The sequence below is a fragment of the Episyrphus balteatus genome, chromosome 1 (genome assembly GCF_945859705.1).
Source record: "Episyrphus balteatus chromosome 1, idEpiBalt1.1, whole genome shotgun sequence".
Lineage (NCBI taxonomy): Eukaryota > Metazoa > Arthropoda > Insecta > Diptera > Syrphidae > Episyrphus > Episyrphus balteatus.
The window spans coordinates 29,829,655-29,853,714 of NC_079134.1; the positions used below are offsets into that span (position 1 = coordinate 29,829,655).

The following is a 24,060-nucleotide window of genomic DNA, read 5'->3' on the forward strand; positions in this document are numbered from 1 at the left end:
TTTTGATACTTTGAGCGAGTGTCGGCACCATTTAGACTTATCCAATCGTGCTGAAATTTTGGCTATCTAAAAATCTGCAAAGGCGAAACATTTTATGGGGTTCCTCCGAAAAAAATTCGACAAAAATTTTTTTCTATGGGAGTTGCGGTCACTCTAGCTTAGGGTGTCCGTTATTTCCCAAAGTGATGTTTTCGGGGGTGACACCCCCCAGATCGAAAGTTTAGGGCCTAAATACGGGGAATTTAGCAAAAAAAAATTTTTTGGGGGTCATTAACCCGTGCCTCTAAGGTCATACTTTCCCCATACAAATTTGTATGGGAAATTTTTAACTCATACATAAAATTTTTTTTCTCTCGAGTTAAATCATCTATTTTTAAAATGTTTGTTGATTCTGGTTGGAAAATAGTTCCTTTAAAAGATTACATTCAAAATTTCCCGTTAAAAATTTTTTTTATATTTTACTAGCTAACCCCCACCCGCTTCGCTGAGTGTACTTTTTAAAAAAATAGAACCTGTTTGAAAATACATTTAAACCGAAAAAAAACTGGTTTTTATTGTAATGAACATTAACCAATTTATTGTAATTTATGCAGTTATTGGACATTGTTGATGGAATAGCGGCACTTGATTCGGAAGGCCGAATTACACTTCAAAACAATTTTTTCAATGTAAATTCAAAAAATGAATTGATTCAAAATGTATTTCCAAGTATAAAGACAAATTACAAAAATCATACTTGGCTGAGTCAACGTTCAATAATGGCTGGTACAAATAAAAATGTTTCTGAAATCAATGCAACAATTTTAAACTATATAAATGCACAATGTTTTGCCTACAAATCGGTTGACCTTATCACAAATGAAAGCAATGTATCAAATTACCAAACGGAGTTTTTGAATTCATTGGATATACCAGGACTATAACACTGGTTTACAAAATTAAACTTTTTTTTTGTTGCCGGAACCAAAATATACTTTTCTGAAGGTTTTCGGTGTGCTAAACTGGAATCCGAAGTCAAAAAAATTCTAGCAGCTCGCGTTTTTGAAATATTACCGTTAGAAAATGCAAAAAAACGTTTTTTTGACTACTTCGGACGTTTTTTTTTTCATGTAAGAATATTTTTTAAAATTAAAATTGTAACGGTTTCTAAAAGACCTGTTTTTCTTCTTTCAAAATCTGTTTAAATCTTTCCGATATCTTTCGTATAGGTATAGATATCTTAAGATGAACTAAGTGTGTTTTGCTCAAAAATCATTTTTGGTTCATGCTGCTGAATTTTTAAAGTTTTGGTCGAAATGTCTTTAATTTACCTGCCCTTATCATGTAGATATGGATTGCCTTAAAAAAAAGTCAAAGAATTCATACTTTTTGATACAAAATAACGTACATAAGGGATAAGCTCCAAAAGACGTTTCCTATGGAATTCATGCCGGGAGAATTATCAGACCGGTCCAATCCTTGAATTTGTATATCGAGGAATAACGTGACATTCTTAACTTTATGGTGAGGACCCAGTCTTGCATAGATATAGATGCTTCGAGTCTCGAGCCTATTCTGAAATCGTAGAATCAAAACGTTCCCAAGCTCCTTTTGTTTTGGTCTGGCGTTTTCCACAATATAAAAAGAACCTCATCCTTTTCCTGAAATATGTAGCAGCACAGCCAATAATGATCAGAGGATGTTTTTTGATTTGATTAACGTACTTGCCTGGTCTTATACGAAAAAAAAAAAAAACTACTCCAAATCTTAGAAAATTACGTACTATCCAGACGATCAGAGCTTCTATGTTTATGCAAAATGCGATCCTTGCCATTAAAGTTACGCATGTCACGTTATTCCTCGGTACAAAAAAAATTAAGTATTAGACCGGTCTGGTAATTATCCGGGCGTGAATTCCATAGGAAACGTCTTTTAGAGCTTATCCCCTATTGTACGTTATTTTTTATCAAAAATTATGAATTCTTTTACTTTTTTTAAGTCAATCCGTATCTACATGATAAGTGCAAGTAAATGGGACAGATAAAATTCAAGATATTTCGACAAAAACTTTGAAAATTCAGCAACATGAACCAAAAAATTGTATTTTGTTCGATTGGCCCTTATAATATGGCAAGGTACTGTAGGTGTTTCATTAACCTGCATATTCAAAGGCAATTTAAGAACCGAGTGTGCTGTACGGCCACCATCTAATAACATGGCTGCAACTTCCAGAGCCAATGCTATTTTATTTTCAGATCGTATTTATGCTAAAAGTAATGATATCAAAAATGTTTTTCCCGTACCATCGGGTGCATCTAAGAAATACAAACCACAACTCTGATTGATGACACCTTGCATAATAGTGTCATACTTCGGGAATTGGTTTGCACAAATATTCTTAATTCAACGCAATTGTATTGACTTCCGCGTAGTATTTCTTGATCAAGAACATCTTGCTCTTAACGATTTGGAGCAACCAATCCTAATTGTGCCAATGCTTTATTCGCATATACATTTTTTCATTTGTGTAATCCAAATGTGGATTTAATGTCACGGTGTATCTAATCCTAATCACGGATATTATGCTAAAGTTCGAGTGGATTTGGAGGATTAGATGTGATTATATTACTGAGAACAATATGATGTGGCGAAGACAAAACAAATGCGCCAGGAAGCGTTGAGTCCCAATGAGTGTCCGCTTCAAGCAAATTCAAACGTTGACAGGCATCACAGACAGACTATAAACAATAATAACACTGGTTAACAAAATTAAACTTTTTTTTTGTTGCCGAAACAAAAATATACTTTTCTGAAGGTTTTCGGTGTGCTGAATTCGAATCCGAAGTCAAAAAAAATTAATCAGCTTAAGTTTTTGAAATATTACCGTTATAAAATACAGCACTTCGGACCTTATTCTTTTATATATGAAAATTGTTTAAGCATATTTAGTAACGGTTTTTATAAGAACTATGTACCACCTTTTTAAATCTGTTTAAATCTGTTTAAATCTTTCCCATATCTTTTTTTTTTGCCCGAGATATCCTCAGTTGTTTGGTATTTTTATAAATTTTATAACGTCATTATCTTCTTTATAATATATGAAGCCAAACCCACTGACTTCAGTTTAAGATATCTCGGGCAATACAAAAGATATTGAAAAGATTTAAACAGGTATCGAAAGATGAAAAACAGTTCTTATAGAAATATGCTCAAACAATTTTTCTTATACAAAAGAATAATATCCAGAGAACTCAAAAAAACGTTTTTTTGCATTTTCTACCGGTAATATCTCAAAAACGGGAGCTGATTGGTTGTTTTTGACTTCGGATTCGAGATCAGCACACCGAAAACCTTCAGAAAAGTATATTTTTGTTTCGGCAACAAAACCCTTGTAAACCAGTGTAATTATTTTGAAAGCCTGTCTAAATATATTTTTTTACAAATAAAGCTTAGTTAAACTTTTTAAAAAGCAAGAGTGTTTTTTCACTCGTACAAATTGACAGCTATGTGAAAGTGGGAGAAAAGGTATTATTTTTTTTTTATACAAACCATCTACATATTAATACCTTTCAAACAAACAAAAAATTACCAAAATCGGACTAGCCAAACGCGAGTTTATCGGCCACACACACTTAACGAACTCATTTTTATATATAAGATTTCGGTTTTTGAAATTATTAGCTGTTTTCGTAGTTTTTGCTTTCACCTATCACATAATTTTAAATGCAGTTTTATTGGTTTTTAATTCTTTTCAAATATTGCATTCAAAAATTTGTGTATAAATCAAAAATTTTAATTTTTTTTTATTTTTTTTGAAATTTTTGCCGTTTTTATACGTTTAAATTTATTTTTCTCGAACTACAAAAGATATGTTTACAATATTTTTATTGAATTTTGTTTAAAAATTATTCACCTAAAAAATTACATCAAAAAAGTTGCAAACAAGAAAGGGTAAAGTATTTAATAATATTTTTTTATTATAAAAACGGCAAAAATTTCCAAAAAAATTTTCAAAAAATTGAAATTTTTGATTTATTCACAAATTTTTTAATGCAATATTTGAAAAGAATTAAAAACCAATAAAACTGCATTTAAAATTGTGTGATAGGTGAAAGCAAAAACTACGAAAACAGCTAATAATTTCAAAAACCGAAATAAAATATAAAAAAAATTTTTAACGGGAAATTTTGAATGTAATCTTTTAAAGGAACTATTTTCCAACCAGAATCAACAAACATTTTAAAAATAGATGATTTAACTCGAGAGAAAAAAAATTTTATGTATGAGTTAAAAATTTCCCATACAAATTTGTATGGGGAAAGTATGACCTTAGAGGCACGGGTTAATGACCCCCAAAAAAATTTTTTTTGCTAAATTCCCCGTATTTAGGGCTTAAACTTTCGATCTGGGGGGTGTCACCCCCGAAAACGTCACTTTGGGAAATAACGGACACCCTACTCTAGCTATACATATTATCTTCTTTTAATTCTCCTGAATTCTCGTGTATTTTGTATATAAATGTATGTAAGTGTATGAACACCTGACATTTGCCATTTGCATTCTTCAGACTTCAAGTAAACAAGAACTTCGCTTCAGGGCTGTCCCACACCAACGACGTTTTTGTATTAAAAATATTCATCATCTGAACGTCGACGTTTCGGTATTGAATTTTCAAGTATGTTAGATATTCACATATGAAGGCTCTAGGTATCATAAAAAAAAATTATTGCTTCAACTTTGGATCCGTCACGGTCACCTTTCCTTCAAATAGAAATTCAAGGACTGTAAAATCATAGCAACATACTCAAAACTCTTCCCTTGTGCACACTAACGTTGATGGATCTGGGTTCATGGGATCTGTAAATGGTTTTTAAACTCAAGATGACAATATTTGGGGGTGCCAACAAAAGGGCAGTTTACCCTATATACCAAATGATTTATGCCTTAGTTGCATCGTAAGACAAGACTTATTCACTGCTAAGTTACTCTAAGCCCCTCCCATTACAATTTGTTCTCAAGCTTAAAAAACATTGAAAATAAGATACGTATACGCCACAGTGAACTTGGGTAGATCTTTTATTAAGTGTATGAGATGTGGTATTCTTGCAGACCCTAGTGCACTTGAGTGCACTGATAATGCAGTTGTTTAGTGTATTGTAGATGACACCAACACAATAATGTTGCTACCCATTCCTCCCACCACGATGCGAAAAGGTTTAAGTTAAAAAGAGTCAATTGTTGCCATCTATGCATTCTATAGCAAAAATGCAACAATTAAACCGTCTTCGGACTTCGGTGTTGTTTATATGCGTTATGACCAAAAACATTCATCATTTAAAGTACAATCTAAGCTAAGAGCTCATAATTCTGTGCGTTGTACTCTGACTCTCCTTTACAGCTAGTCAAACTTGGCGTATAGTATGTAGTGTTCTAGCCTCTGAAACTCATTTTGTCTAGTTCTATATCTCAAATGTACGAACAAAGTTTTTCAACTAAAATCAAAACTAACTGGAAAAAGCATCATAAATTAATTGAATGATGACTGATAGGTTTGCATAAAATAATAGATGATCCTGACTTAAAATCGGCAGATTTGTAATAATTTAGTTACCTACGTTTCTTCATCTCACCTCACACTATTGTTGATTAAAGCAAACTTTCTAGAAGCTCTGAAATTTTAAAATTCTGTTATTTAATCATAAATCAGACAAGTTTATAAACTTTGATGGATCATGATTTTTACTATTGCCATATTCAGACTGATATTTATTTTTTGGACACCCTTTATTAAGCTAATAAAGTGTAAGCCAACATAAGTGAACAAGTTCGTGCACCCTCAACGCGTACATAATAAAGAAATTGATGCTGTGTGTTCTTTCAACCATAAGGTAATACAATGAGAAATCCATTCATTAATGTTCATCATTACGCCAACTTTCACACGATGTTTCTAATTCATCTTCTGTTTTTCTATCTTTTATCATAAAATTATTATATCTGGGAATCATTCTCTTATTGTGGAAATGTGAATTTGAATGATAGCCAAAAATCACATCATTCAGTTTTTCTTTGCTGGTGGTTAACAAATCAAATAAACTTTTCATCAACATCATTGAGATCAGTCCGATCAGTACATTTTCGTATGGCAAACAAATCTGTTGGATTTTATTTGAACAAATGTGTTGAATTTTATTCGCGCGTTAACAAGGTTGTCGTTAAAACAAAATGACTTCGTAATAAAATTTGTGTATTGGAATTACATACATAAATTATGTATAATTAACATTAGTTTTTCATTTTATTAATTTGTTTGTCTGTAAATTTTTTAAATAAAATTTTTTCGACATATCCGAAAGTGTAATAATGAAAACAAACACTTTTTTACCAAAAAATATTAATTGAATTGTTTTTGTACGAGGCGAGTTGTAAAACGAGTAAAACGCGTACAACGTGTTTATTGTTCTGTTCTCTATCAAATTAGACCTTTGTTAAAAGTTCTGTTACCTTGGTGGTTAATGAACCGATAAAAACACAAACAAAAAAATTGATCTTAATCACGCATCATGCCCTGTTACTCACAAAAGAAAAAGCATCACAAACAAGCAGGAAAGAAACAACGAAAAGAAAATGAAAACAAAGTGAGTGATGTGGATAAAAAGCATGAAAAATTAATGATTTTTTTAATTATGGAATTTTAATGTTGTTAGGTAGAAAGTTTAAATCATATTTAAATTCTAATGGCTGTAATTTTTATCAATTTGAAAACCTTTAGCAAAGTTTTAAAATTTTTAATCAAAAATTATATTTTTTTCTCAATTGCTATCATAGATACAATTTTAACCTTCTACTACTCTAGTTTAACTATGAAACAGTTAAAAGGTATTGAACAGCAGAAGACGTCAAGTTCTTATGGTTAACATTAGAAGGAAACAAAAATTGGAATAAAATTAAATATCAATAAGGCCTTTTTATATTTTTTATTTGTTTCACTTGCATTTTTTGTTATAAAACATAGATACAAATACATAATATACAAAAATAAACAAAGCTATTTTTCTCAAGTTTAAGAAACATTTATTTATTTTTAAATTATGACATTGGAAGAAGCTTCATTTGTTTTTCTTTGTTTTTTTTTTATTTCTGTGTCTTCACCGACTGTTCATATTTTAAAATACTTTTTTTTTCTTTATGATTGCGTGTGTTTAGATAGATAAATTATTTCTTATTATCAAACAAAACAGTAATTTATGATTTTGATGGTGGGTGAATGAATAAATAAATTTTAATCTATTTTAACTTGTAGTAACTTAAAAATACTTCTTTAAAATTTTGATAGTACACATTTTCTCCGTGCTTAACACTGTTGTTGCTTTTCTTCTTTTTCATTTTATTCTGCGCTGTTATGATCTTGATCTTCAGGGGATCATAACTCTCCCCACTTATCTACTTCACACTATTGTGATCCGCCTGTGAGGTTCGCCGGGTTGACCTCAGAAAGCATTTCTGAGGCCAACTTAATGCTGGAGTTTTTGCAATTTTTGTACAAGGAATTTTTAGGCCAACCTTTCTTTCTTACTTCGTTTTGGAACATTGCATGATATTGCCTTTTTGGGAGACTTGATCATACCTAAATTCTTCGAGTAAAACAAAAACAATGTTAAAAAAATCAGTTCATATCTTGTTAAAACTAATTTTTAATTTTTAATAAATATGATTTAAAATCATGAAAATATACAACCAGCATAAAAGTGTTCATATATGCGTTTCGCCTCGATGTAATGGTTGGGCTCATCAGAAGATGACCATTACCCCTTGTCTTGACGCATATTTTCCCGAATAAATCGAGATTCCATATAATCCGAGCTGCATAGAGCAACTGCGAATTATATAGTTGCTACAAGTCTTCAAAGAAGATAAATTGTAGCTATTTTTATTGCCTTGCTATGGCATTGAAGAAATATTTGACTGTTAACAGTCATATTGTTTTTTCCCTGAACACCGTTTATTTTTAATAAATATGATTTAAAATCATGAAAATATATAACCAGCATAAAAGTGTTCATATATGCGTTTCGCCCCGATGTAATGGTTGGGCTCATCAAAAGATGACCATTACACCTTGTAATGGTTTTTAATATATTGAGGGATTTTGAATGAACACAAAAACTCTTTTTAATGTTTATTATAAACAAAAAAAAAAAAACCAATTTATAAAAGCTCAAAAACATATAAATATCTTTCATAGTACCTACATAAGTACAAAAGCATAAAAAAGTAAACAAAACAAAAAAAATTCTTAAAAATATAACCCAAATAAATAAATACATAACTTAATTTTTTTGGTATTTCATTAAAAAATTAATTAGGTACAACATGTTATTGTCATATGATCAAGTCTCCCCTAAAAAAATGACTCAAGTCTCCCACTCACGTTTTTTTACAATTAATAAATAAATAACTTTTGTAAAACACAAGATAACTTAAATTTGTTTTAATACATATTAACAAAGTTGAATAAAATTTGTTTGAGTAAATGTTAACTATTTTTACTTCCAGCTTTAAATAAACTTTTTATCTTGAAAACAAAAATAAAAAATGTCAAAGTCAATATACCTAGGATCTAGAATTATTTTTGTGTGCAAGTAGAACCTCATTGGAAGCAACTTCTGAGTATACTCATAATTGATTTGAGTGGTATTTGCGTGAGTTATTTAGAGTAGCGGCTCATGTCTCCCGGTTTTCCCCTATGTATATGCATGTATAAATATAATTTTGTCTACTAAAATTTTCTCATTAAAATCTGATTAGTCGTTCCGGAGAATGTCAGAAATAAAAAAAAACGTTATAGGTATGGAGTGTACTTATTAACTTTAATCAAAATCTCTAGAGCCACTTTGGAGAAAAGTAATGGTTAGAAAAAAGTCAGTAATGTTGAATGTATTCATAATTTAAGAAACAATACAACAACATATTTCAAGTAATTTTTTTTTTTTTTCAAAAATATGCAAATAACAAAATGTCCCTCGATAATGTGAATTACTGATAATGCGAATTTCTCTAAAATGTGAATCGCCAAAAATGTTCATTGTCATCTCTGTAATGTGAATTTCGAAAATTTTTAGACTCTATAATGTGAATTTCCTTTGCAAAAGCTTGCATGTTTTTCTCGTTCGTGCACGCAATCTTTGTATAGGTCTGAAAAGTGGATAACTGTTATTTGTCTTGACATTTCTTAAGATATTGAAAGCAGCTGCAGGCTGGAGATTTTTATGCTAACATTTTACATCTTTTTATACGAAGTTTTTTAACGTTTTTTTTACTTGTATTTTATTGATTTTTTTCTTTATTCAGTACAGGCTTAAACTGAGCTAAAAATAACTGTAATATTCATTGGTTTTAAGAATGTTTTAATCAGTTATATGGCAATTGGAAAAAGTTCCAGTAATGTGAATCCCTCTAAAATCCGAAAACGCCTTGTTTTAATTAGTTCACATTATCGAGGGACTACTGTATTGGATTTAAGATCCCCAAGAGCACCTCTTAACGATTGTCGATTTATTAAAAAAATTAAAAAAAAACTGGAAAACTAGAAAATTTAAAAAAAAATATATCATGACAGATAGCTGAATCTAATATTTTTTACGCGTTGGGTTGATAACCCAATATGTGCCAAAACTCGCTTTAAAAAATTCTGTACGAGTTTCCAAACTGTCAAGCCGTTTTTCTCAAAAGTACAATTTTGCAGATTAGTAGTTTGGAATTTGCCCATATTATGTTTGTACGCTTTACATTATCTTAAATTTAGGAAAAAAAGTGAAAAATCAAAATTTGATTAAAAAAAACGAAAAAAGGGGTCGAATCACGACACACGATTACGATCATTGGACTATTGCTGTCTCTCTTTAATCAGTACAAAAAGATAAGGACACATAGCAACCATACGTTAACGACGTATGCCGTAATTCAACCCTAGGTTTTTTTTATAAAGAAATTGTTAAAAACAATTTTAGTGAGAAATATATGTATTAAATTTTTTGATTCATGCAATGGCCAAAAAGTTGACGAGTGATTCGCACTACATTTCAATTCGAAAGATTCATAACGTTGCACGGAGCAGAAAAAAAAGTGTTTCCAGAAAAATGCGTTTAAAGTTTTCGTTTTCCCAGTTCCCACTGCAGTGGGAAGGTAAGGAGCCCTTGGGTTTGCTGACTATCTAGGGACTTTTAAGACTTCATATAAGGCTTAAACCACTGATAATTTCTTAAGATGATAAATGAGTTTTTTAAGCAACAAAAAAATAACAAAACAATCAAGATTTGTCTATATAAAAAATTACGCATACGCCACAGTGACCCAAATATGAAAAAAAACTGTTCTTTGGTAGGTACATAGGTAGGAACCTGCCATTAATAAAGACATATTCAAACACTGTTTACGGAAGTTCCAGAATTGCGAATGCGGATGTGAATAATATCTATGACATCCAGTGTTGCCATTAAAATATTTTGAAAAATCTGCAGAAACGATGAAAAAAAATCTGCAATGAAGAAAATTGCGAACAGGTGTCAGCTAAAATTAATTTCGAGAATAATTTTTCTCGCTGAAATTGTTAAATTTGTATCAATAGCTTCTTCCCTGGAACCCTGGAAGTGTTTATAAATACCTAATTATATCATTAGGCTTTTTCCTCTATAAAATCAAAATCGTACTGAGTTTTGTTACAATTTGAATTTAGAAAATGAAATCAAGAAGGAAAAATATAGAACGTTATGAACAAATTCCAGCTGATTTGAAAACTAAAGTTAATAGGTCTGTTTAATGAAGAAAAACTGGAACAGAAAAGATCAGAACAGCACAAATTCTTGAAAACTGTCAAAACAAAAAAGATCAGAAAAGTACACCTTCCTATTTTATAGGGTTGACTTTTGCCTATCAGTTTTGAAACTTAAAATTAAAATAATTTTTTTTGTTATGACTTTTCGTTCAAATAAATTATAATTAATCAGAATATTTTTTCACATTTTGAATTTTTCTTCAAATTAAGAATATTCTAAACAAATTTTCATTATTTTTAATTTATTTAAATACATTTTTGTAAAAATAAAACAAATCAGTTGCTGTTTGACACTTCTCACTTGTTTGCTCTACCTCAAAAGTAGGAGCAGAAACACTTGAACTAATCTGTGCTGGAAAACTTCATGGAACACAAAATGACCGTTTGTAGAACAGTTTAGGGCAAGGTGTTTCCTTATGAAACACACAAACCTGTACTTTTCGGATCTTTTCTGTGCGGATCAGATTCATTAAACAGACCTAATACCATTTTACTGGATTTTTTTGAAATGAAATCTATTTTTGTTATTGAAACGTTAAGTTTCAGTTGCAGATAAAATCTGCACTGCAGATTTATGGTTCTTAAAAGTCTGGGAATGTGTTGAAAATCTGCAAAATGCAGATAAATCTGCACTATTGGCAACACTGATGACATCCCTAAAAGTAAGTGTGGCTCGAAATAGGAAAACACAGTGACAAAAGTCACCATCATTGTATATATATTTCTATAGTACTATCATGAAGTCGAATTTAGTATTAGTTGATGTCGCCACTTTTTTGAGGTGGCGCTCAGTGTGTTTTTTTCATACAAATTCTGCTTTTTCAAGTCACCACTAGAGTTCCTAAGATCGTTTTACTTCATGATAGTACTATGGAAATATATATACAATGGTCACCATCATCTTCTTCTTTAAAATTATATTCACCATACTCGCACTAACACTTGTTCAAAAATGTTATGCGCTGCGCAGCGCCCCCAAGAGAGCGGAAACTAGAACAACAAACGAATTCAGCTCAGCTATCTCTGCTGTGCTGTACATATATTATTACTCACAAGTCACATGTAACACATTCACATAATATTTTCATGTAAAGTCATTATACATTTATATCTCTTTTCTCTCTAGAAAGGCTGAGTTGTGTTGTGTAGTGTACAGATGCGGTGCGGTGTCAAATATTAAAAACAAGTTTTTTTTTCTGTTTCTATTCTGTATGTTCTTTGCTGTCTCTTCTATTCTTCTTTCCATATACTATATTTTGAAAACACCAACACATTTAAACTAGCATCAGTGCACTGCCTGCCATGGCAGCTCTGACGTTTTTCGCTTGCAATGCCTTTCGCCAGATCTACGAAGTATCTCATTTCTTTATTCGTTCGGGCTTTTCTTTCGGTCGCAGTCTTGATTATTTGCGAGTGAAAAGGGATCGCTATCTCTTCCAGAAATATCGTCAAGAATTATGGGACAATCAGTGCAATCACAGTGATAAATTGTGTAATCCAACATTAAAACAATATAATTTACGCAATAAACAAAAACAATTTGCCAATCATCCAAGTGCCACAGATTCTATCTTATCCAGAGCAGCTGATATGAATAGGGGGGAGATCGATTTTAGCGCTGTCGAGTATCCAAATGATGAGTACTTGGGTAGCGATGCAGGGGATTTCCAAGTCGATAATATTGACGACATTGAGATTGTCGATGGTCAGGAAGTGACCGATGGGGTATGTTTGGTAATGCATCATCATCATCATTTCTTTCATTTTATTATTTTTTTGCGCATATAAAATATATAATAACCTATTTTTGATTATGTTATCTTGTTATTGATGTTTAATTGTTTTTATTTTTGCTGTGTAATCATTTTTTATTTTGACGTTTGTGGTTATGGAAGTGTTGGTTAGTGAGGGAGGAAGTGTCGTGAAAGGGGTTGGTGTTTCTTGAATGTATATGTTTGACATGTATTAATATAAATATGTGTGTATGTTTGTCCGCAGTATGCGAAATGTGTTGGTGAAAAACAATAATATTTTCAGCGAACAGCTGGTTACAGTAGAGACTTTAGAAAGTGTACAAGTGGAATAACTAGTAATGTTATGTAGCCTTTGGCTTAAAAGAAAAAAATATCATTTAAAATCAATTACACAAGTCAACAACGTTTTTGGTGCCGAGACTAAGATATACTTTTCTATAGGTTTTTGGTGTGTTGAACTCGAAAAACAAAAACAAAAACATCCTATCAGCTCCCATTTTTGAAATATTACCGTTAGAAGATGAAAAAATAACTACTTTTGAGGTTATGCTTTTATGTGAAGAAATATTTTTTTAAATACAATTTATTACGGTTTCTGTAAGATCTATTTTCCTTCTTTCAACAACTTTTTAAATCTTTTCGATATCTTTTTTATTGTTCGAGATATCGTCAGTTTTATGGCTTATTGTTATTTTTCGCATTTTCATCTTCTTTTTTGATAAATTAAGCCAAACACACTTACTTCATTTTAAGTTATCTCGCGTAATAAAAAAGATATTGCGAAGATTTAAACAGGTCTTGAAAGAAGAATAATAGTTCTTATAGAAACCGTTATGATTTATATTAAAAAAAAAAATTCTTCAAATTAAGGCATAACACCAAAAGTGGTAAAAAAACGTGTTTTTTGCATTTTCTAACAGAAATATTTCAAAAACGTGAACTGCTAGGATATTTTTGACTTTAGATTCGAGTTCAGCACACCGGAATTATTATCAACAAACATTGTGCAAAGTAGGACTCTTATATTAAAATAACTTAGTACAATCAAAAAATAAGTTTGTTTCATTTTGCGGAAATCGAAATACTTCATACAAAAAAAAAAAAAACTACTTGCGTTTTTGTTGGACTACTTTTGAATGCGGCTATTTTTGCCTCCAAGTTTTTTTTTCTCAAATTCGGCTCCTTGCCTCTAAAATATTCTGGAATCACTAGAACATCCTTGCTTTTTTTATACAAAAATATAAAATTTCGATAAATAATCTTGTACATATTGGATTAAGGCCCATTTGCTGAAACGAGTCTTAAATATTTATGTGAAACCTAAACCCTTAAGTTCTACATTACGGTTTGCACGAACTTCAAACTGTGTCATAAATTCCTCTAAGTTTAACATAACTTAGGGGGAAGAAATAGTAGAACTTAAGCTGTTATGTTCTACCTAGGCACTTTTATTTTATGAAAAAAGCAAGAATGTCGCTCAAAAATTGATGTCGGTAGTACAAAGGACATGAATTATTATCAATTTAATAAAAATAAACTTACATTCATTAACTTAAACCATCCACAGATGGTACAATTTACACCACAGTTTTTTGTATTAGACACTATTTTGCTGTCATATTTCATTGACTAATTTTGACACACCAGCACATTTACACACACACACGAATAATTTTTGTTTAACCAATTAACACCTATTTTTGGCTCAAATATACTTTTTTACACTTTTATTCCGCAAGATAAAGACACAAACTTGAAAATTTAACGAGTTGTTGTATATTAATTGCTAAATTGCTCAAAATCTATTTAAATTATTTGACGTTTCTATTGATTTGACTTTTGAATTTGAAGTTCTCAGCGATTTATATCATGAAAGTAAATCATTGCTAGGTTAAACATAAATATTTTTTAGCAACTTAGAATAAACTAAGTAAAACACAAGAGTTATGTTCGACCTAGCTAAGATGAGAATTTATGACTAGTATGAGCAAATGGGCCTAAGAAATTCATTGAAAGTAATAAATTTAAACAATAAAAAGGAAAGAAAATACCTACTTTTGTAAAGTTTTTTGATTTTTCAAAACCTTATGCAAAAAAGAATAAAACTTAGTACCAATGCATTTTTAAAATGTCATTGAAAAAAAGTTGTTTTCTTTTACTCGGAGAAAAAAGATTAGTTAAAAACAAACTGATTCTGTATTAAATTATTCGAATTTCTGCATGTTTTTTTTTTTTTCAAAAAGATATCTGTCTAAAATGAAGCGGACAAATCTTATTAGTTTCCTGAATGTGCTAATTTAAAAATATCCGCCTAAATTAATAAGAAAATCTTCTTTTATGTGAAGACTTTATAACCTACTTAAGGTGGCTCTCTTAATCCATTCTGTATCTCGTCCTCAACCAACAATGTGAAGAAATTTTATTAAAAAAAAATCAATCACGAAATTCACTTTTAAATTTAACAGTTTATTTTAAGAAAAAATATTATTGTTTTCAAAATATAGGCCCTCCCATACAAAATACACTTAAGTTTGAGTTTTTATTTTCAAAATTTATATATCTCAGCTCCATTCTAAGTTATTGCAAAGCTCTCGATAGTAAAAGCTAACACCTTTAAGACCAATACAAATTCAATTTACATAATTTGTTCCCAGGATAGAACTAATAGATAGCTATCACCTTTAAAGTCAATTATAAATTCAGTTTAAAAACACCCTTTCACCCATGAAATGCTTATGATTTTTTTTATTCTTGATGCCAATGATCATCGAAATATTCCAACAATTTTTTTAAAATCTACCATTATTTAAACAGGATATTTTGGTTTAAACTTGTTAAAGATACAGCTCAACCTATAAGACTGCATTATTGATGCAGTTTTGACGATGATTAAGGATATCGCTGCCAACAATTTCCACCAAAAATGCTCTTTACCGATTTTTTTTTGTGTTTGTTACCTCATAACTTTGGACTGCGTGAACCAATTTTGATAATTTGTATTGGAAAGCTGGTGGCTGCCATATGGTCCCATTTCAATTTCGTTCAGTTCGGGCCATAGGAACTATTAGAAAAACCATAAAACCCATGGAAGTCGGTTTTGTTTTTTGATAAAAATGATTATTGTCTAAATTCACTTACATAGCAAGAATCGGTAATTTGGGTCCTAAAAATAATACTCCAGTTTCGACTCTAGGAAATCTTACAAAACTCATACCTAACTACCAAGTTTGAAGAAAATCAGGGGTCGAATTACGGCATACGTTCGTTAACGTATGGTCGCTATGTGTCTCTATCTTTTTCTACTTATTAAATAGAAACAGAAATAGTCAAAACGTTAACGTATGATCGTAATCGTGTTATATAGACATTGTGGAAACAGCTTTTTCGCATTCTCTAAATTCTTAATATCATGTATGATTGTTGTCTAAAGTTCGATTTTTTCTCAAATCCTTAGATCCTATGCATATTGCAAGTGAAGAAACATTTAAAGTTCAGCATTTTAATACATTTACACTTAGGGCCAAGTTTTCAACAGTCAGATAAACCTCAGATAGTGCTTATTCCTAGGAATGTCTACTTTTTTATATTGACTTCTTTCCTTTGATAGGCTAACTGATGAATGAAAAATCAGGGGTTGAACTACGGCCTATTATCGGCCGTCTTCAGTTTTCGGCCACCTTTCGGAAAATCGTTATAACTAGGGATTTCATAGGGTTTATTCCAAAATTTTGCTCTTAAGCTGTTCTTTTATTTGTTAGAACAGCACACGAGTGAAAATTTGGAGTAAACCTTTTCGAAATCACTTTCAAGGCCGAAAATAGGCAACTTTACTCAACGTTCGTTAACGTCTTGACTATTGCTCTTTCTATTTAATCAGAAGAAAATGATATAGATATAAAGCGTCAGTACGTTAACGTACGTATGCCGTAGTTCGACCCCAGGGCTTAGTATATTAATTTGGCGCAGGGACATAAGTCCCCGGGACACAAGTCCCGAATTTTTTTTCGGGACTAATGTCCCGCTTTACTGGGTCACAAGTCCCGAATCCAATTCGGGAATTATGTCCCACCCTACTGAGACAGAAGTCCTTAATTTTTTAGTCGAAAATGGGACATAAGTCCCGAATAAAGTGAAAACTATTTTATATACATAAATTTTTACTATAAATGTTCATATAGGTACTAATTAATCCATAACATTATTTTTTGGTGCCATGAAATACGCCCAAGTGAAATAAGGAAGTATTTCGCGAATTGGTATAATTTTAATTTTCAAAAGAGAAATAAAGCCATTTTTCAACATTTGGCTTTCTCTTTCGCTTCAATTTATTTTCAAAAAAAAAATAAAAGAAAAGTGCCTCGTTTCGGTTTATTAAAGCGAAATAATACCATTATGATTTTTAAATCATTCTTAGGGCCGGTTTGTTGACACTCGATTATCTTTTAATCAAGGATTTTTGTATGGAATAATCCTTGATTAAAAGATAATCGACTGTGAACAAACCGGCACTTACTTATCAAAGAATAAGTTTTATATAAAATTTGTCTTACTCCAGTTTGCTCCAAGGAAACAAAATATAACTCAAACTTCAAAGAGAATATTTTGCCAGTTTAATGTTTGTTCCAAAGATATGCTTGTGTTCTAACTCGATAAACGCGAAGCAAAATTTTTTCCGCTCCGCGTTTGGGTTGTGCAAATTAAAGAGATTCGAATCTGAGAAATTTTTTTCCGCTTCACCCTGGTAAGTACTCATATCGGTTATCACAAATATCAATTATTAAACTTTCACTTTATACATTTGTTTATATTTTGTCACGATGCAATTTCGACTTACCAATAAATTTGCAAGCTTTGCTTTTGTTTTCCAACAGCTTGTAACCGTACCTTACATCGGAGTTGGTACTACGAAAAAAAATCGTGAGAACAATATCGGTTCTATTATTTCGTCAGCTGTAGTCTTTAATAGTCTCTATAGATATATTTATACAAAAAAAAACGTGGGACATAAGTCCCGAAAATTTTTTTCGGGACTAATGTCTCAGTAAGGTGGGACATAATTCCCGAATTGGATTCGGGACTTGTGACCCAGTAAAGTGGGACATTAGTCCCGAAAAAAAAATTCGGGACTTATGTCCCTGCTCCTATTAATTTATTTCATTGTTTTAAATATTAAAAGTATCCAAACTATTGTGCTGTATAAAATCAAATAAGATGTAACGGGTGTGATTTTTCTAACGTCACATCCGTTGCATTTTATTTAAAAAGTTAGAATACTTTTAATATTTAAAACAATGAAACAAATTAAAATACCAAGTGTTAATGCATTAAAATGCTTAACTTATTTAAAAGTTGAATAAATAAAAGCTTAAACATACCTACAAAAACATGCCAAAACCCCCAATGGAACTACCCAAATGTCTCTTTGATCTATAATTCTGCCTTATCTTTTAATATTCATACTATAGTCGTTATCTTTTAAGTGTCTAAAATATTCCGTTAATTTGACAAATTAAATCAAAATTTGACACTAATTTTAATTAAAAATCCCGATAACATTTCAATCAAAGCCCCCAAAACAATATCCCCCATAAATCAAAATCTTTCTTAGGTGTGGTTTCTTATTATTGAAATAAAAAGATAAATAGTTTTCAAAATAGAATGACGACGTCATTTTTTCAAGGTCCATTGACTGTTTTTAATGTTTATAATAAATCATCACTCACTTAAAATAATTCAATAAGTATGTAAACATTGAAAAGCTTAAATTCTATTTTATTCACCACACCAAAACAAATCAGCTGTTTCATAAGAAAATAAAAATAACAACAACCACCATTCGTTTTCATTTTATTGATAAGAGGGAAAGAAGAAAAAATAAAAGCTTTTTTAATCTGACATTTTGTCTGTTATATATTTTTTTTTCCATCTTCATCTCTGATCAAATTAAATGCGGACTAATAAAAGCTTCTACTCGTTGTTAGCTTTGTAATCCACTACACTACCACCTAAAATGCTCGTGGCAGTGCCAATGTCATTTTGGCATACAATACTAAAAAAATTCACCACACAAAAGGCAGTGTCATCGAAAAAGCTAGACCATACGCAGGTCTTGATTTTAATCCCCCTAAAAAGCAAAAAAAAAACTAAACTTAAGAATACAACGACGAAAAGGTGCAAAATAAAAGAGAACCTGTCCCTGACAAAACTGCCCGTTTTTTTATTTTTTCTTCCTCGAAGCAATCATTAGGATTGTTTGTTTAAAAAAAAATTAAATAATTTACTATAAGAAAAAATAAATTAAATTTTGATTAACAAAAAAGTAGTTTATTTTAACTTCGACCAAACAAAAAACCAACTCTGAATCCTGTAGTTTTTTTTATATAAAAAAGTGGAATTTATTGACAAAACTCCTTCTCTACTTCTAAAAAACCAAAAACTTTTTTTGTAAGAAATTTTTTCGAGGACCACTCATCGTCGTCGTCGTCTTGCTGAGGTCAAAATTTTGTATCTGTGATTTTTTTCCATTCTACTAGTCCCAAGGAGGAAAACTAAAATATATTTTTCTATTCATATATATCGGCTAATTAACTCGAATAATGGTTGCATTTAATATCCGGGGGTGCGTTGTACTAAAAAATGTGTAGTTTTTTTTTTTCTACAAAAAGAAAATCTTCACGGTCATAGAAGAATCTCATTTGTAAACAAAATACAACAGGGTGATACCAATTAAAATAGAAAAAAATAAAATACAAATCCATATTTTTTACAATAAATTTTGAAAAGCAATTATTGTATCCTCTGGCCCTCATTCTCTCTTCCGCGCGCTCTTTGTTGTAAACTTGTGTAAAGTGAGTGTCCTTGTGCTGCAAGCAAGCAAGGTATTTCCTCCTTTAACCCAGATACAATTTAATCCAAAAGATACAAAAATAGAAACCCAATGCACCAGCTGTAGCCAGCAGCAGCAGTAGCAGTATTGTTGTATTGCAGTTGTTGGTCTTTCAAATGACGCATTCAGTTTGAAAACAAAAAAAAAAATCGTCTTCAAAGTTATTGTAAAAAAAAAAATTATCCACGATTTCATTGAAAATTTAAGGAAAAATCTAATTTTTTATTACAAAAAAAAAAAAAAAAAAAACATAATCTACAGTAAAGGCCGGAAAAATATGACAGAAGCAATTTAAGAATTGTACATGTCAGAAACAGGATAACACGATTTAAGGACCCAACAGAAAAGTTATGTGCTTCAAAAAGGCATTGAAGTTTCTCTTGTGCTGCTCATCTAACAAGGGGGAAGGATTAAATGAGGTAAGACAAATAGACGAGGGGGTGGTTTTTTTTGTTGTCTCGTTTTCTATTGTATTTCGAAAGAAGAAAAAAAAGTTTGCCGGTTTCTTGTTAAGAAGAAAAAGAATAAGAAATAAAAAAGCTCAATTGTGTGGTTCTGGTTTTTGTTGTTTGCGACATTTAATAGTTTAGCGGTAAGATGAGGTAAATAACAACAACAGCAATCGTCATAGTCATTCCTTCCTGATGACACAATAAATGTTTACTTCATTGGAAAACAATTTCTGTTTTTAATGTTTAACTGAGCGAAAACATGTGCATGAATGTGAAACTTAGAAATGAAGAAGCTCTAAATGGAGCAAATTATGGCAAATTTAAATAATAATAGCTGGCACCCCAATGTGACCCCCAGAGGGTATAATTGATTTAACATCAGCACTTTACTAGGTTAGGTATGGATGTTATGCTAATTTTTTGTATTGTTGTGAATTTAGTTGAGATGGTTATGACTTTGATAAGTAACAAAAAAAAAAAAAAATATGAATTACTTGATAGTTAATTGAGAGAAAAATGTGTGTATGGAATTTTGTTTGGTGGCATGGATATGGTGATTAAGCTAAAAATAAAATTTTGTTTGCTTTTTCGACTTTTCGTGCCTTTAACAACTTTAGTTCGTGTTTGACTATTAATTATAATATTTAATGACAAAATTAAGGAAGTCAACGGGTGGTGATTAATGATTTTTCGGAGTTTAGATTTGAAATATGACTTTTGGCCTTAAATAGTCGTAAAGTCGTTTAGCGACTTTTGGGAAAACTACCTACTTCTTCTTTATACATTTCATATGGTGGTTTAAGTTTTGTTAACAGTTCAAACATTTATTTCCTACATTTAATTTTAAATTTGAAAAATCTCAATACAATATTGAATTTCAATTTTTATCAGTTGAATAATTCACAACTATTATTATGGATGAGAAGGTTATTCTAAAGCAATTGTTTATAACGCTATCCCTTAAATGGGGGCTTGAGTAGCCTTGATATAGCGTTAAGTGGTAGTGCGCTTTTGCAATGCAAAATAATCGCCTCTAAATGAAAATGAAAATATTGTTTTTATATTGCGTAGTTATAAGTCGTGTTTGAAAGCCATATTATCTAATGTGGTTTAATGTTCTCATTTATTTATATATTGTTGCACGTGCAATTGTCTACGGCTACGACTTAATACAAAAAAAAAAAAACATAGCTCTAATTGCTGCAATAAGAAAAAAAACTGAAATTTGTACCAAATCGAATTCTATAAAAAAAACCTGTTAATAAAATATTAAATAAGTTGGCTTACGTTCTATTTCAGAAGATAAGTGCATTGAATTAATTGCAGATTTCAATCCTTTTTACTTGCGATATACTCGTTAGTATAGTGTTGCCATCCGTCCGGGGTTTCCCGGAGATAACACCTTTTTGTCTAAGCCGGAACATCCGGTATAGTTTGTATTAGTTAATTCTTATACTGGGTTGTCCTTTACTTGACATATAAACAACATAACTTCTCGTTTACAACTTTTTATGTGCAATACATAAGACACGCAATGTATCTTAAAAACCTATCAGTGAAATTTAGTTCATACAGCAATGTTAGCATTTTGTCCCAGTGAATCTCACTTCGATTTATCGGTAAACTTGTGTATGTTTACATTTTTTGATAGACATCCGCAGCAAACTGCTTTAAATCTTTTACTTGTCTCTTGGTATTGAAAAATAAACTTCATTTACGCAACCTGGCTCTGAATTAACCTTGTTTATGTATATCCTAATTTGTATTCTTTTTTTTTTTGTGTGCCTGGACAAGTTCGGCATTTTGAAATTTTAATGCTAGTTTCATAAAATATATCTGATAACCAGGGATAGGATCTTGTCGACCTAAAAACTTAGAAAAAGGCAAAATAAAACTCCGAAAAAGGCATAAAAAGGCATTTATTGAGAAAAAGAATGAAATATAAAAATTAATTGTAGTAATTTCTAACAACCATGAGTTTTTTTTTTAAGAGTGCTTTAAAGTAGCTTAAAGATGTCTCTACAACTGTAGAGACGAGTGGAGCCAAATAAAAGCACTCGACATCACCCACTGCAACATTCGCCGGGAGCTCTAGATTTGTGTCCCCATTAATTTTTCAATTTATTTGTTCAACTCTCTCCAGTCCCTTGTTTGCCAAAAAAAACTGATTTGTACTTTTCAACAACATTTTTTGCGACTACCCCTTTCCCGGCTTCCAAATCTCTCTTGATTTTGTCCAAAATCTGGAGAACTTCTCCAATCGTATTTTCTTGATTAAAAAAAAATTTGTTTAATGTTAAAGCTTTCTCGGTTCATTTTGCATTTCCAAATATTATGACTGGACTGTAGGTAAATCTTTTCACTCGAATTCGTTAGTGGGGGGTTACACCGGCACACAAAATAAAAAAAGTGTCATGTACCAGAAACCAGACCTATCTTTCTATATGTTTTTGGGCACGCTGAATCCGAATTTCAAGTCCGTTTGGCGCTGTCACCCTCCAGTTTTGAGTAAAATGCAAAAAACTAAAAAAAGGAAGTTTTCTGCCTTTTTTGGGGTATTTTCTACATTTTTCTAAAAACTGGAGGGTGACCGGGCAAAACGGACTTGAAATTCGGATTCAGCGGGTCCAAAAACATATAGAAAGATAGGTCTGGTTCCTGGTTCATACAACTTTTTTTTTGTTGTGCTGGCACTTTCGCGACATGTCGCTTTCATCCCCGGGACACAAAAAAAAAAGTTTAATGTACCAGGAACCAGACCTATCTTTCTATATGTTTTTGGACCCGCTGAATTCGAATTTCAAGTCCGTTTTGCCCGAACACCCTTCAGTTTTGAGAAAAATGCAAAAAAAACTCCATATATGTCATACAAATTCAAACCAAATGCAGTCACAGCTCAAAACTGGAGGGTGACCGGGCCAAACGGACTCGAAATTCGGATTCAGCGTGTCCAAAAACATATAAAAAGAAAGGTCTGGTTTCTGGTACATGACACTTTTTTTTACACTTTTTTTTTGTGTGCCGGTGTAATTAGTGATCCTTAATTTAGATATATTGAGTAAATTTCCTATTAGTTTGTATATTTGAGTGTAGGCATTACTTTAAAGACGCTAAAAAGATAAAAAACATAGGAAAAGGCAAAAAAAAAGGCAATAACAAGAGAAAAGGCAAAAAAAGGCAATAACGAAAGAAAAGGCAAAATAAAATACATATATTTGGCACGAGGGGGACGTGAAACGTGTTTGTTTTTAATCTATAATGTCGTACGATTAAGCAAGAAAAAAAGGCAAATTCCACAACATCCTATCCCTGCTGATAACCCTACGTAAAGGTGCCATAGGAGATGTTTAGGATTCGTAAAAACTCTAACTCGGACAATGCATTACCTACGATGCACATAGGAGTATTCTGGTCGAAAAGCTGGACAAAAGTCGATTTTCTAAAAATCAAAATTTTGAATTAAATTTTTTACAAAGCGGATGGCAAATATACAGGGGCTCATATGATGTACTTCTTTTTTTTTTGTGGAAAATTGTGTGGAGTGACAAAACAAGTTCAAAGTCAGTTGTTTATTTTCTGGTTTTTTTTTTAATTTGTGGTGATTCGGTGAGCATTGTTAGGAGATTGATTGTGAGCGAGTGTGCTTTTAAACATACAATTTTCAAATGAAAAATACAAATGCAGGTATTGAATAATAATAAAAGAGTAGTTATGTAAATATTAAATGTTTTTTGTTCAATTAAATGAAAAGAGTCTGCCACATATAGATATTTTTATTGATTTTTTTTAAGTCTAAATGCTTTGTTATAGTATACCCTACTATTCTGCTTCGATACATAGATTTATGGTAACTTTGACTATTCTTTAATTTAATATCAAAAATTTGGGTGCGAATTTTTGCGATTAACAAAATAATTTGCGAATGAAATTTTCACTTTGAGTAAAAAACACTCATACGCCATACGTTTTTCTTTCTGGTTGTTAACATTTTCCAGAAAGTTTTGTTATTGAACTTGATGCATTTGGGTTCACTAAGCCTAAAAATAACAATGGTTCCTTTCTAGAAGCTATAATATATTAGATATTTTAATTTTTCATACTTTGGGTGTATGAAATTTCAAACTATTTTTTTAGTTTTTCTTATCACGAGCGTTT

The 24,060-nt window shown here is 31.1% G+C and overlaps 2 protein-coding genes across 6 annotated transcripts in view; both read left to right on the plus strand.

Moving 5' to 3' along the window:
* Positions 1-24,060, plus strand: part of LOC129905602 (uncharacterized) — a 494,765-nt gene that overhangs the window by 344,192 nt on the left and 126,513 nt on the right. The gene's annotated exons all lie outside the window — the stretch shown is intronic.
* LOC129905600 (galectin-9C-like) overlaps positions 6,419-24,060 on the plus strand; it is a 32,772-nt gene continuing 15,130 nt past the window's right edge. Inside the window, exon 1 of one of the 4 annotated variants that reach the window (XM_055981121.1) lies at positions 6,419-6,617. In XM_055981121.1, coding sequence (XP_055837096.1) covers positions 6,543-6,617 — 75 coding nt within the window. In that variant the 5' untranslated portion in view covers positions 6,419-6,542. Of the gene's footprint in view, positions 6,618-11,998; positions 12,548-18,542; positions 19,873-24,060 lie in introns of those variants that run through there. The other 3 variants (XM_055981118.1, XM_055981119.1, XM_055981122.1) reach the window with 3 other exon arrangements.